This window comes from Serpula lacrymans (genome assembly GCF_000218685.1).
Source record: "Serpula lacrymans var. lacrymans S7.9 unplaced genomic scaffold SERLAscaffold_8, whole genome shotgun sequence".
Lineage (NCBI taxonomy): Eukaryota > Fungi > Basidiomycota > Agaricomycetes > Boletales > Serpulaceae > Serpula > Serpula lacrymans.
Genome location: NW_006763297.1, coordinates 2,503,221 through 2,517,376, shown reverse-complemented (window position 1 = coordinate 2,517,376; position 14,156 = coordinate 2,503,221). Strand labels below are relative to the sequence as shown.

Sequence of the window (14,156 nt, the reverse complement as noted above, 5' to 3'; positions counted from 1 at the left end):
GTACCAACTTTGTGGTACCGGCGAGGTGGACACGGAGTGCAATACAGTGAAATAGTTTTATCTCCTGCGGTGTGCCAGCAAAAGTAACCCTACAATGGCTAACATGATAACGTCAGTAACCAAGATGAGCCCCACGACAGTTGATCATTCGGTGTCCACAGCATGTCACTCTGAGCGCTGAGAATTTTTGCAGTCATGTCTTCTACCAGACCGCATGTAAAAGCCAGCGGTTGTGAGGCTGCCATGTAGAGCATACGATATTCTATCGAGAGTATTCGGGGATATCTATGCATAATCTAAGCGTTATATTTCGTGCAGATCAGGCTAACGAACAATAGCATACACTGACAAAAACATTCAATCGAACGCATACTGGCGAGAATTCGATACCAAAAAACTAGAATACCCTGAAAGCAATTCATAACAAATAAATCATAGAGAGGAGTGGAGAGGGCGGGGATATCATGGGCGCACGGTGGGAGATCAATAGGAATACACGTGCGTGCGTTGGCGAACCAATTAGACTATGAGGTGGTGCGGAGGATCACAAGGATACCATCGGAGTGCGCCGAAAATATTGCATCGACAGGTCTTTCATCGTCCGTCGGTGATGTTGGAGAACTGCGGGACGGCTTCGGGCGTGAGGAAGAAGAGGCTGGTCCGGAGTGAGATGCGTGTGATCGACTAGGACGGTTTTTAGAGCTGCTGCGCGCGTGTGACCCACGTCTGTGTCGCGATGGAGTTGGCTCGGATTGACGTGAACTAAGGGGGCTGTCGAGGTTAGAGGGGTAAAGACAATAAAACGGAGACGATACCTAGAATCTCGGCCCTGGGCGAACAGCTTGAACTTTCCAAAGCCAAAGCCTCCATCGCTTGGTTGTCCCCGTTCATTGACACCCCAAGCCTTGATGACGTCAATCCAGCTGCGCACTATTTCTTCATCCCGTTGTACAACAAAATCAAAAAATGGACGACCCATTGCATGTGTAGTTGAGAGAAGCTGGTCGTTTGAGCAATATATAACAGTGCAGTTGACGGTGAACCGGTCTAGGATAAGAGCGGTGCGGACGGACTGAGTAGGCAGTGGGGAGAAAGTGATGACTTCGAGCTCAGGGTCTTTCTTGTTACTCGCTTCTTTCTCCTTTGCTGGTCCGCCTGCTTTAGGTGGTGGTGCACCGGTGATTATTGCAGGTAACGTTATTTCAGGTACGGGGCTAGGAGGCATCGGAGATGGATCACCCCATCGCTGTAGGGTATAAGACAAAGGTGTAAGCTTCGTTAAAAGATGCTCACTCTTAGCTCGAAATCTTTAGCAGATGGAGTGACAACTTCGACTTCCTGTGCAGTCGAAGCGTTGTGCATAGCTTTGGCTCCAGGAGCGGCAAAAGATACACTGCCCACAAGGACGTTATGAACGACCGTCCTAGACTAGTACAGGAATGGTGTGAGCGACGGTCAAACACAAAAAGACATCAGACGAACAACAGCGCAAAGTATGTAACCTTTGTATGGGTCTTTATGCTTTAAGCGTAGATAAGCTAGGACTGCGGCCTTATCTTGTCGTATGGTATCACTAGAGGGCATTGGGATAATTAATTGTGAGGTATGTGCACCAGATGATGCACACGCACTAGTGCATTTTTCTGATCCGACGAAACTCGTCTGGATGAACGAGCTCCAAGGATGGCCGACCTACCAAATCACGAGGCTCGAAGCCTGACGAACGCTGAGTGCGGTCGAGTGAGGGGCAATTGACACATCTTACCCAAGAGATCCGATACGGACTCTGAAAGGAACAACCAACGTGCCTATTTGAAGGCATTGTGTCAAGTGGAAGTGTTATTTAGCAGGCGAGAAAACTTATTCACGTCTTGCGAAAAATCCACGATGCCAACTGGGTTTGAGCGTCAAAAATGGGACGATGGGACATTGGGAAAGATAAAGAAAGAACATACTGAATGACACACACGGCGTGGTGGAGTTCATAGTTGAAAAGAGAAATATGCGAGCGTCAAAGTGCTGGTCCGCAAACCAAGGATGGATATTACGAGGATTCGGAGGAGTGCGAAACAGAGAAGGAAGAACGAACGCGGGATATGAGGCTTTATATCTATAAACCGCGCTGCCGCCAGTGGCCCAGGTAAAGAACTGCCGCTGAACTAGCCTTAACCATGCTTTTTAACAGGCTTTCCTATCCGGAATTTTATATCAGGCCACAAGGCACTGGCTGTCCAAGGTTATACGCAATTAAATGCCAGCAGTCCAAGCTTTGCAATTGGGGAGATGAGGGCATTGTCGCCAAAAGGAAAAGGCCCAATACGCGAGCCGCGCGAACCAAGGACGCGCTCATTTTAATTTTCTACTGTCACCAGCCACCAGGCCAAGGTCTGCAACCTGCAGCATTATAACACAGTAAGTCATCTAGCTGGGTATATATTTCCTTGCTAACTCTATACAAAAGTCAGCCGAAACGTGCATAAAAAGTTTAACCGAAAGTTTGGCTCGGGCGTTCGCCAGATTCCGTGGACAACCTCAATCTTATATATTTACGACATCCATTGTCATCTGACCAGGATCTGTACGACAACTCCGGGTCTTTGTTCACCTTACTTTCGCTGGAGTATCGCCATATTTATTTTCTCAAATGTGGTCCACAGCTCGAGAGGTTGCTGCGGGTGACACGGTCATCATATGGCAGGCAAGTACCTAGCCTAAAATACTCTCCATTTCCATCCAGTCGGCTGAGACGTAATTCCACTTGCTCGTCGTCATTTTTATAGACTCGAGACTCAATCCAACCATTGATAATCACTCCAGGCAAGGATTATAACAGCAAATACGGAAATTTTCGTCAATCAGACTTCGTTGGCGTTCCTTACGGTTCAAAAGTCGTGCCGCGCAATGGAAAGGGATACCTCCATATCCTGCGGCCCACGCCTGAACTCTGGACTATGGCTTTGCCCCATCGCACCCAAATTCTATATCTTGCCGACATAGCTTTCATTACCTCGTGGTTGGACATCAAACCGGGGAGCCGTGTCATTGAAGCTGGTATGTGACAGTAAACCATTGAGTTGCTCTCAAGGAGCGTGAGTCTGTCTTTCATGCGCCATCGTGAACGGTTTGTAATCGGTTCCGGTGCAGCCACGATGGATACACGTGCCGTTTCGTGGGTCTTCTGACGGTTTTTCAGTTGTCATCCAGCTAGCAGATCCTGAGTCGTGTGTGATCTGAGCTAGCTGAGGGCATTAGATCGTTCTGCACGATGCCAATCTTGTTTCCTCTTACCATTCAATTATAACGTCTTCTTATACCCTCTCACCTGGTCACAATCTTCTAGGTACGTAACAAACTCTCACGGAACAGCCTCCAACACCACAATCAGAACCCTGACATTTCTCTCGAAGGTACCGGTTCGGGGTCATTCTCTCACTCCGTGGTGAGAACAATCGGTACCACTGGCCATTTATGGTCCTATGAATTTCACGAGGCAAGGGCCAATAAGGCAAGGTACGCGGTTATTATCCCAAAAATGAGCACTTGGCAAAAATTCACCGGTATGCATATTAGAGCAGAGTTCATCCTCCATGAAATGTCAGATACTGTGACCCTTACTCATCGTAATGTCTGCAAAGCCGGATTTACTGTCACGAACATAGCGGACTCGGGTATGTCAGGCTGCTTATCGTTATACATAATATCATTACTCAAGCACCGATGTTACTGCAGTATTCCTTGACCTGCCAGCGCCATGGGACGCCGTGGGGCACGCGAAAAAGGCGCTGAGAGTAAGTTTGTTGCGTCTATTTTATCTGTCATTATGAATAAAATTGTGGGTTTTGAAGAAGGACCGTATCGCCCGAATATGCTGTTTCAGTCCTTGTATAGAGCAAGTTTTGAGGACTGTCAGCGCACTAAATGATTTAGGGTTCACTGGTATGTTTTGTTAAATGCTAAGCAGCTCGTACTTTGCCCTCATCATTGCAGGTATCACTATGTATGAGACTCTAATAAGACCGCACGAGGTTTATCAAATCCCACAACCACGTCCTCTAAACGAAATCATTGATAAACTGAGTAAGTCGGAGCAAAAGCGGGAGGACAAGCGACAACGGCAAATTGCTAATTCGAGGGGACGGAGCGCTGTAGACACCGATAACAGCAAAAGAAGAAGGGATGACAGTGCGGATGAAGAGCCGGTACGAGAAGACGGGTCCAAGAGAGTTAAAGTGGACGACGGGCAAGCTCATGATTCAGAAGATGAATCCGAGCAAGTTGGGGCCCAAACCTTGGATCAGCCAGATAGCTCGGGGTTCGCAGGTCCGACAGATTCGATGCCGTCCTCATCGCAGACGAAGATGAATGTATCGAAGGCTATGCGAGAAGTGCGAGGTCATACTTCCTACCTCACTTTCGCATGTTTAATACCATCACCTCCGGCTGGTGAGGATATGAAGGAAGATGGGGACGCGAAGGTCCAAGAAGATACGAATGTGAAAGAAGACGAAGACATAAAGGAAGGCGGGGATGCGGAAGTGGTGACGGACTTGACTTCATAAAATTGTGCGTACTAAAACACGTCGCGGCTTTGTCGTATAGGGGCTTATTGTTTAGTAAATTACTTGAGTACAATAGGCAGGTACATGTACAAGATGTCATTATCCAAGCTAACCTGTAGTGTATTTAAGAAGGTGTAAGTTAAATCTATTCCGCTATTGCTTCTCTGTATGCCATTTCCATTTCCATTTCTTGCTGGACCTTCGCCGCGCTCTTCGGGCCACGAGGACGCAGTACTCTGCTCGGGGTAGGAATAGGGGTGGATGTGGCGGATTTCCGACCCCTCTTCTGGGGTGAAGTCTGCTTACTATCATCATCCGACAAACTGTCGGCTCTTGCTCTCTTCTTCGCCGTCTTGCGCAAGGTTGACCGAGACGCGGATGCAGTATTGGTGTCACCCTTCTTTTTGCTAGCTGTGGCAAGTGAACTCTTCAATGCACTATTGCTTCTGCTGGATTCCGCAGTATCCGCTGTCGCAGTATCGCTAACAAATTTCACTGGTGAGTTGTTCGTTACTTCTTGTTTTCTAGCGTCGCCCTCAGCCAGTTCACGCATAGTAATCGGTGCACCATTTCGGCGCTGAGGCTGGATATCAGAAATGATAACGTCTATATCAAGCGCGCTGTGATCGACAGATGAGGGCCCTTGATCGTCAACAGCCATAACTGAGTCAATTGTGGCGGTAGTACTATCTTGCAGCATCTGGTCCCCTCGATCGGCGAGGGGAGGCTCAAAAGAGGAAGTAGGGGCAGTATGATGGTACTTTGGTAGCTGAAAAGGTTTAACGACATCATCTGCAGTGGTGAGGAATCCACCGGGCTGTTCCATATCACAAGAATTATGATCAGCATCTTTTCAAGGTCGCATCGTGACTGAATACGATGTACCTCTTCTCCAACCTCCGGAGCCTGCTTGTCAACCCAATGTAGTTCTGGTTGCTCCCTTTCTGGATCTGTGGCATATTGTTTTTGAAGGCGTTGTCTTATCCTAAGACCATGTATGAGGCGCGTCCAACGTTTAAGGACCTGTTCCTGACGTTTTATGCGAGCTTTCTCCTCCGCATTCTGTTCAGCTTCCCAGTATGCCTAAATAGCCGGAGTGAGTATTATAGCTTTAAGATTAGCAGGCATTCTATTCCTACCTCCAATAAAACGGCTTCATTCTCTGATGCTACTACAATACCTTCAATAACCGGATTGGCTCTTTGCTTTCTAAATTCAAACCCAGTCTACCAGCCGTCATAAGTGCGAATGGGGGTTAACCTGCTGATCAGATGACTTACGACGGCCTCTGCGTAGTCAAAGCCCAACTTTCTTGCAATCTTGGCAACACCTTTGACTAAAAAAAAAATCAAATGTCAAAGCGAGGATTGGCTAGATAACTAATGCGTTGCACGTACATGGAATATGTGCTCCGCCCTTTGGAAGCATCGTGGGGACGTATAGATCGATATTCCCAAAATCATTTTTGGGAATTTTGCCCTGTACAACCTTGGTAAGATGATATGCAGAAAGAGGAGAGGAGATAACACCAACGTCAATGATAGGTTCAGGCTGATAAAGCTCCGTTTGACTTCTTGCATACATTCCCTGCAGCATCTCTTCTTCCCCTGCTCCACCACTACCATCCTCCCTTGCTCTCTCCAATGCCAACTCGATCTCCCTTCTTTTGTTAACTGTGGCAGCACGCTGTTTCACCATCTTCATAGGCTGGCAGCCCTCGCGAACCTTACGCCCCTGCCTCATCCAATTCTCCGCGGTTTTAAGGGAGATGACGGATGACCGCGGATACACGGGCTCACCACGGAATTTGCCAAGCTCAGTGGGTGGGTCAATGACTTCCTCGCGTCTAAGATGTCGCGCGAGAACATAGCTAAAGGAGAAGGATTAAAATTAATGATGTGTATTATATAGAATCTTGCTAATGTTCCGCTTACAGAGGATGGTCCTTGAACCCGGCTATTGTGGTAGGCATACCCTCCGTCAGTTGATGGTTATGCAGCTCGTCATCTTCAAGGTCATCTCTTTCCTGGTGATAAAATCAGCACAGTAATTGCTCATCACTTGATGAATATTTTACCAGTCGATACGGCCTTGTAATTATCCTCACTACTCTCTCCCACCATTCTTTGCGCCTACCTCCAGCACCACTACCGACCCCTTGTACTTTTGCTACTTTCGCCGTGTAGTCCCGTGCATACCGGGGAGTGACATCGCGCCCATAGCCATCTTCCTCGAGGGAAATCACATATAACATGCGATTCTCCTGCCTGCCTGTGGCGCTGGCAGGTCCGGCCGATGTGGACGGTAATGGATCGAATATTTTGCGTTTATTGACAATCCCTCGAATAGGATCAACAGGGAGCCAACGCAAATCAGCACGGGAAAAGACCTCAGTCCAAAATACAGGTGGAATAGTCAATGGATTACTTCCTGTATAATATGAGAGATGTGAGCAATAAACATACATCGGTAATTTTGGCCCACCGAACACTTACTTTTTAGATGAGAGACTGGGTTGGACGAAGAACCTGAGGCATAACTTTTGCCTTTTGCCTTGCGAAGTTTGATAACAGGCTGAGCCTTTTCCTTCCCTTTTCCTTTGTGATCCGCAGCGCTAGTTCTGTCTAGTTTCTGCTCATTGCCTTGGAGTGATCCACTCGCATCATTTGCCTTCCCTTTTCCCTTCAAATCTACCTTAGTTGGAATCTCCACTTCTTCCATGTCCTCTTCCTCGGCCTCCTCCGGATCTTCTTCAGCAGCCTTTTCTTTGCCCTTGCCCTTACCTACTTCCTTTCCAGCCTTCTTCTTTACTGTCTTAGGTTTGGGCTTGCCCACTCCTGCCTGCCATGGGACACTCTGTAAACTGACCACCAACCTAGCTGGGATATCTAAAGCTCTGCAAAGCGCAGTGAACAACTGTGCACTAGTATCTCGGGAACCCTGTTGCATCAACGCATGTTTCATAAGACTTTTTTCACTCCGCACCACTTCTAGGTCGTCATCAATGTCTTCAAGGTCGAGTACTTGGTCTGGCGTTAACATTGAAAGTTCTTTTTGAACTTCATCAAAAGTTTTGCTACGGATATGACCAGAAGGAAGTACCGAAAAGAATGTACCTGTCCACCAGTCTACGAGGCGTGTTATAGCAGACTCAAAGAGTCGACCGCGCTTGTTTGGGTCTGGAATTCGAGACTTGTGAATCATCGCGAAGCCATTCTGTATAGAGAGCGGAGTGAGGGAAAGGAGGCGGGCCTATAAGAGAATGAAATGAGTCCATATTGATCAATTAAGTTATACAGAAAAGGTTTGAGTGAAGGACAGACATGCAATAGCTCGTCATTTAACCATTGATTTCGAATGCGTGCATTTGCAAGGAGACAGATAGTGTGGAGTTTATGACACTCTGTTCGAACGAGCCGATCTGCGTGTGATATGGCTGAGGACTTCTTTCTACAAAATAACAAGTAGAAACAGTGTAAAGTTTGATAAATATTCCAGTGCGAATTACTCACTTGGCATCATCTTTCTTTGGACGCGTTAGGAGAGTGATTTCTATGTTTTCCCTCGCTGGCGGATCTTCTATCTGGAGCTCAAGCTCCTGGCCCGCTGGCAGTTGAGGTGCATGGTTCGGGACATCCACTTCCTCCCATTCGAAATCGTCGTCGCTGTTATCGTCCATGGGTGATATTTCATACTCTGCCATGATGGTTCTCCGCAAGAAATGCCAGAAAATGAGTCACTGGCTTTTGGGTCAGATTCCGACAACGGCTTAGGCAGCGAATCGTAAATGGGACACGTGTGTGACGCGTCACGTCATGCACATAATCACGCTTGCGCGTATGTCACGCGATTATGCACTGACTCGCATACAGGATTATAATTAGCGGATATGAGATTTGCCATGTCCGTGCTTACGCCAAGGGGGCTGAGGAAACTGCAGTGAGTGTAATAATCAGCTCATCGGGAAGCAATAGCTTACCAAAACGTCGATATAACAGGTCTTCTACACGTCAACAAAAACACACTGGGCGCGAGTTTGGATTTCCAATGTCTTCGCAGAACTCCTCAATACCTATTCCTGGTATAATATTCGCGTGTCATTGCTCTGGTGACCTGCTGCTACTACCAATATTGTTATCATATCGCGCTTTATCGGGTAATCCACATGACAATGAGAGACGCCTTCACGGTCCTTTTCCCTGAATGAAATGATGGCTGCGCCATCCCCATTATAAAGCAGCAGTGAGACCATCGGCTGCACCTTACAATCTTGTTGACAGAATTCACCTAGCCATGTCCAATACTTTCGTCTATCAGTTCGACACACCGACCTTCAAGGGCACCGCAACGGTGCCTACCGGTCTTTTCATCAACGGAAAATTTGTTGAGCCAGTTGAGGGAGGGACCATAGAGTGCGTTTCCCTGCCACTTAGCACTTCACTGTACTAATCAAGGCGATCGGATTAAGTGTAATTAACCCAGGTACGCTGATCATCTCGATACTCGTATATCATCGTACTTATATGCTTTCCGTCTGAAGCCAATGGCAAATTGCTCACCAAGATATCTGCTGGAACTGCTAAAGATGTCGACATCGCAGTAGAGGCTGCAAGGGTCGCATACAAAGAACGATGGGGTTTAAAAGTCCCTGGTGCTCAGCGAGGCAGAATGCTCAACAAGCTCGCGGATCTCATGGACCAACACCAGCAGGAGCTAGCTGCCCTCGAGGCTTTGGATAATGGTCAGTTCGATCCCACTTATTTATTTTCCATAGTTAGAAAACGAAAATTTATTATTTCAATCAGGAAAAGCATACAATGTTGCTATGGCAGCTGATTTACCAAGCTCAGCTGCTGTTATCCGCTATTATGCAGGTTGGGCAGACAAGATACAGGGTAAAACAATCGAGGTAAGTATGGCAGAAAATCATCTTTGTTGATCTAATCATTAAACTTCGTTGTTTTCTAGACTACTGAAAAAAAAATGGCCTACACTCGTCATGAGCCCTTTGGTGTCGTTGTATGCGCTCTCCTTTATCTCTCGCTTTTATGTAAATAATGAGGCCGATCTTTTCAGGGCGCGATCATTCCTTGGAACTTTCCTCGTGAGCGTATCACCAGATCCACATTAAGAAACGTACTAAAAACATCGATACAGTCAACATGTTAACCTGGAAAATTGGTCCCGCTCTTGCCACAGGAAACGCAGTGGTCTTGAAACCTTCCGAGCTAACACCCCTAACTGCTCTCCGATTATGTTCGCTAATCAACGAGGCCGGGTTCCCTCCTGGTGTTCTCAACATCGTCAATGGATATGGTCACACCGTAGGACAAGCTATCAGCGAGCACATGGTCATTCAAAAGGTTGCCTTCACCGGTAGTACCATGACTGGCAGGAAGGTCATGGAAGCTGCCGCAAAGAGCAACCTCAAAAACGTCAGCCTTGAGCTTGGCGGGAAAAGTCCGAGTATTGTATTTGACGATGCCAACTTGGAGCAAACTGTAAAATGGGTTGCTCACGGAATCTAGTGAGTACCTCCCTAATGTCGAACAGCATTATAGCATTATACTGATCTTATGTGAAGCTTCAACCATGGTCAAACATGTACTGCTGGTTCTCGGATATTCATCCAAGCAGGTATCTACGACACGTTCGTGCAAAAATTCAAGGAGCACAGCTTAACTCTGAAGCTCGGTGATCCATTCGAGACGACGACCTACCAAGGTCCTCAGGTATCTCAAACACAATTTGACGTGAGTCAAGCATCAGGTCAATTACTCATTGAGCGAAGCGTGCTAAAAAATCATATATATATCAGCGTATCATGGGATACATCGAGTCAGGCAAAAGCGACGGCGCGAACCTGCTTATTGGTGGAGCCAGGCATGGCACTGAGGGATACTTCATCCAGCCTACGATCTTCACAGAATGTAAGCCAAGTATGAAGATTGTTCGAGAGGAGATATTCGGGCCTGTTGCAGCTGTCGCCAGGTTTACCACTGAAGAAGGTGAGTGTCGTTGTATGCGTCTACGACTCATCTTGCATGGGAGGTGCTGAAGGCATGCACCTACCTACAGAGGTCATTGAACTAGCAAACGATACCTCATATGGTTTAGCTTGCTGTGTGTTCACACAAGATGTCAACAGGGCAATACGAGTAGCACACAGTATCGAGGCCGGTACCGCATGGGTGAGCATCTTCCATTCTAATACGCTGAGATGCTACTAACAACGTCAATGTCAATTTTTCAAGGTCAACTGTGCTAACCATTCTGAGGTAGCGATTCCTTTTGGAGGATTCAAGCAATCCGGTATAGGTCGTGAGCTTGGAGAGTATGCTCTTGAACAGTAAGTGACATGCTATGCCTGCCATCGCTAGAAATTTCCTGATCTCCAGCTTGCGCCGTTTCAGCTACACAAATGTGAAAGCTGTCCATGTCAACATTGGTTATGAACTGTAGGATTTATGATGTGACGGCAGCGTACTTCTCATGACGTGTATCATTCTACCTGTACTCTATCTGACAAGCTTTTTCGACTGTTCTTGTATATCAACTCTTGCACTCTCAAAATAATCATCTCACGTAATAACTTGAACAATGCAATACCAGTGCAAGGTCACATCTGTAGGATCATCACCCTGCAGGAACGCAGATAAATGATGGAGAGGAAAAACCATATACATACTAGTATTGTCGTCGCCGTCGGGTCAGAATCAATCGTGAATGCGTTGTATTATCGTGCCAATAACTACGTACCAATTCGTACCATCGTACAAATTTCGTAAAATATCAATAATAAAAAAGCGTTACTGTCGTTGGACCTAGACCATGGGCGTCCGAGTGTGTCGTTAACATCATAATGAAAAAGTCGTAAAGGCATACTATTAATGGAGTGCAACGTATGATATATCGTCCGTAGAGGAAGGATACAAGCCTAATGAGGCTAGTCTATCCTACGAAGCATTCTTTCCCATTTTCGTATACGGCTCGTGGCTTATAATTGAGAGTTTTGTCGTCCATTCGGTCCTTTACCGTATAGTGGAATTTGGGGATAGGATCGGGGATGTAACGGCCCCTGCCGAGATGAATGCTAGCAGTAACATGAGTACCTCGAACCTAGGCAGCAGAATTGATACAATCCAACGTACCTCCATGTTTTGTGCCACAATCCGTCGGGACCCTGCCAGGCAAAGTCGAGAGGAATGATTTCCAATAACCACCAGAGCTTCTGCATTTGCAATTCATCATGCATTTGCGCTAGTGCATCTGAGAGCTCCGGGGAAGGGGTAGGACCTGGTGTTGTTGGTGTGGGATTTTCGGGGATAGCAGGAGCCCCGGGTGCTGAGGACGTGAGCGATCCTACAGGATGGGAAGAAGTGGATGCTGGGTTTAGCGAAGAGTCTAGACTGCGTTTCTCTGAGGAAAAATTGATATGGGTTGCATGACTGTTGGAGGATGGCCGAGACTTTGGTAGGAATGAGGTGGATGATATACCATTACGTTCTAATGCATCGTTATCAAAGAGAATGCCGCATTGCGAGGCAACGATTTGTTCGACCATCCATTGTAAGGTTATGTGTGAAAGAGACGTCTTGACATCGTCTTGTACAGCTCCTCCGCCAATATCTTTATGTGACATCATTAGGCTGTAGTAAGCCATGCCATAGTAAGCGTAGGCACTCACCCGTGTGGCAACCCGAAAACCACACCTCAAGGACATCAGTGGCCGCTGGAGGGGTGGGTGCGGTAGGTGCTTCTTCCTCCACCACTCTTATGATGATATCATCCCGTGTCAATATATCATCCTCCGTGCGAATACATGCACGTTCGTCGTTTATGGTGACCGTCATTTGCTCCTTTCCTGAAGAACATTTCTTCCTATCGCATTTTGGCCCTTTCTTCCCAGACTTACTCTTCAGAGTACCAACTTTGTTGTGCATCTTGGTCTTGAACTTCAAAAAGAAGCTACCGCTTGCATGTTCGGGGTCAAGACCTGCATTGACTTTGTCAGGATCTAGCCGGTGATACAGATTTGGGCGGAATTTCGCCCGATGCTAGTAGATGGGCAATGTTATTCTCGATGTAAACATGCAGCAGCTAAACATTGCTCACCTCGTCGAGAGCTAGTGCCTGTCTGAACGTTCTGATAGATGTGTTAGAGTCTGTAAAAGGCAAGCTTCGGTTCATGAGGATCCCTGTACTTTGCACAGTATCCCTGAAATGGGCCAAGAATTAGATGGCATGCTTTCAAGGGGGGTATATGCAACTAACCACACCCCGACAAAGTCAACTCGCACATCCCGAGAGAACGTTTGCTTGAACCCTGCAGCTAAAATTTTTCCTTGCTTGTCCGTGCGCTTGTAGAGCTTATAGGCAAAAGAGACCTGTTGGATATTGAACCGGGGAATTAAGCCAACCTGGATCGGATCTTGAATTTGCATCTGCATAACAATGTGTAAAAGACGATCATCATACCTTGTTCAGCATCCCAGCCAGAGCACGCGCTGTGTATGCTCCTCGAGAGAATCCTATTAAAGGCGAGGTACTGTGAGCTATGAATGAATAAAAGCTTCGTCATGCGAAACGTACCAAATAAGCAGATCTTGTCGCCCTCGCGATAGTTGTTCATGAGGTATTGGTACCCCTGCATTACATGAGCATCGAGATACCTGACGAGGAGGATTCGGATGTGCTCAATGACGAGAGATATCCATATCAGGTATATGCGTACCATGCGAAAGCTTCGTCCATGAGTTTTGCGAACCACATGAACAAGGGGGACACTGTGCCAGGAGAAAAATATGTCCCCACCCCCGCCTAAAGACAAGTCAGACCAACGACCTCGCACTCTGCAAGCAGACTTGCCTGGTAATAAGCAAGCTGTTCGTTTGTATCTTTCTGGAATAATGAGAACAACTTGACAACATTCGAGTTCTGGAGATTGGATATGATAATTACATCATCGACTGGTTATGCTAGATATGACTTACCGTGGCATCATAATGGCCTGCTGTGCCATCGAAACACAGGACGATTGTGCGAGGCTTCCTCGACATGGTGGACTCGCTGTCGGAACCAGACATGATTGGAGATGGAGGTAAAGTTCAAGTAGTGGTAATGGGTAAGCTTGCAATCAACCGCTAAAAGAACCAAGTCACTATAAAAGGCCTTGTGATCGAACTGGTGATGCTATAGTGGGATCGAGAGCTCCTTCGCAACGCAGCCAACCAGCAAGCGTATATATGTGAAGCTGGGCACAAAAAGGGAAAGCTGGATATGGCAGACTTGCCCGGGGCCAGTATACTCTTCTTCCGTGATTGGTCTGCTTATTGGAGACTAGGGCCAGTAAGACTCCAGTCAGGTTCGATGGAATACTGATTTCTAATGACAGATGGTAGCCATTCTGAGCACTGTTTGTACTTGGGGGAATATCCTGTGTGATGACGATCAGAAACTTATAATGCGAACGAACGCCTTAAGGACACCGCACATGTGTCGCGAGGTGGCGACGCTGGCGCTTCCTGGCATATGATGGCCATATATCCATCTTTTGCTTCCGTAACTCATATATTTAATTTGATACCCACCCACAAT

At 46.9% G+C, this 14,156-nt stretch overlaps 5 protein-coding genes across 5 annotated transcripts; 2 read left to right on the top strand and 3 right to left on the bottom strand.

Annotated features, from left to right (window-relative positions):
- Nucleotides 1–324: 324 nt before the first annotated feature.
- On the bottom strand, nt 325–1,986 carry SERLADRAFT_450446 (uncharacterized protein; the record flags this gene model as incomplete). The annotated part of the gene is made up of 8 exons (XM_007319857.1): nt 325–762; nt 816–1,246; nt 1,294–1,428; nt 1,483–1,573; nt 1,632–1,716; nt 1,766–1,808; nt 1,869–1,894; nt 1,968–1,986. The coding sequence occupies 8 exons, from the start codon at nt 1,984–1,986 to the stop codon at nt 525–527; spliced, it is 1,068 nt and encodes a 355-aa protein (XP_007319919.1).
- A 658-nt stretch (nt 1,987–2,644) lies between these two features.
- SERLADRAFT_370990 (uncharacterized protein) lies at nt 2,645–4,559 on the top strand (the record flags this gene model as incomplete). Its single annotated transcript, XM_007319856.1, has 7 exons — nt 2,645–2,698; nt 2,781–3,051; nt 3,408–3,510; nt 3,571–3,668; nt 3,730–3,788; nt 3,846–3,936; nt 3,988–4,559. 7 exons carry the CDS (start codon nt 2,645–2,647, stop codon nt 4,557–4,559), a joined length of 1,248 nt encoding a protein of 415 aa, XP_007319918.1.
- Nucleotides 4,560–4,704: 145 nt separating this feature from the next.
- Nucleotides 4,705–8,262, bottom strand: SERLADRAFT_439458 (uncharacterized protein; the record flags this gene model as incomplete). The annotated part of the gene is made up of 10 exons (XM_007319855.1): nt 4,705–5,376; nt 5,445–5,642; nt 5,699–5,785; nt 5,840–5,895; nt 5,957–6,429; nt 6,494–6,585; nt 6,637–6,989; nt 7,055–7,811; nt 7,883–8,009; nt 8,072–8,262. 10 exons carry the CDS (start codon nt 8,260–8,262, stop codon nt 4,705–4,707), a joined length of 3,006 nt encoding a protein of 1,001 aa, XP_007319917.1.
- Nucleotides 8,263–8,575: 313 nt separating this feature from the next.
- On the top strand, nt 8,576–11,158 carry SERLADRAFT_362195 (putative 1-pyrroline-5-carboxylate dehydrogenase; the record flags this gene model as incomplete). The annotated part of the gene is made up of 12 exons (XM_007319854.1): nt 8,576–8,971; nt 9,028–9,041; nt 9,100–9,300; nt 9,365–9,468; nt 9,528–9,578; nt 9,636–9,663; nt 9,717–10,086; nt 10,144–10,312; nt 10,378–10,567; nt 10,638–10,750; nt 10,814–10,908; nt 10,973–11,158. 12 exons carry the CDS (start codon nt 8,853–8,855, stop codon nt 11,019–11,021), a joined length of 1,503 nt encoding a protein of 500 aa, XP_007319916.1.
- A 120-nt stretch (nt 11,159–11,278) lies between these two features.
- SERLADRAFT_450442 (uncharacterized protein) lies at nt 11,279–14,011 on the bottom strand (the record flags this gene model as incomplete). The annotated part of the gene is made up of 11 exons (XM_007319853.1): nt 11,279–11,652; nt 11,711–11,855; nt 12,057–12,188; nt 12,247–12,616; nt 12,675–12,777; nt 12,834–12,979; nt 13,038–13,090; nt 13,152–13,231; nt 13,294–13,379; nt 13,404–13,496; nt 13,553–14,011. The coding sequence occupies 11 exons, from the start codon at nt 13,643–13,645 to the stop codon at nt 11,511–11,513; spliced, it is 1,443 nt and encodes a 480-aa protein (XP_007319915.1).
- Nucleotides 14,012–14,156: the final 145 nt, after the last annotated feature.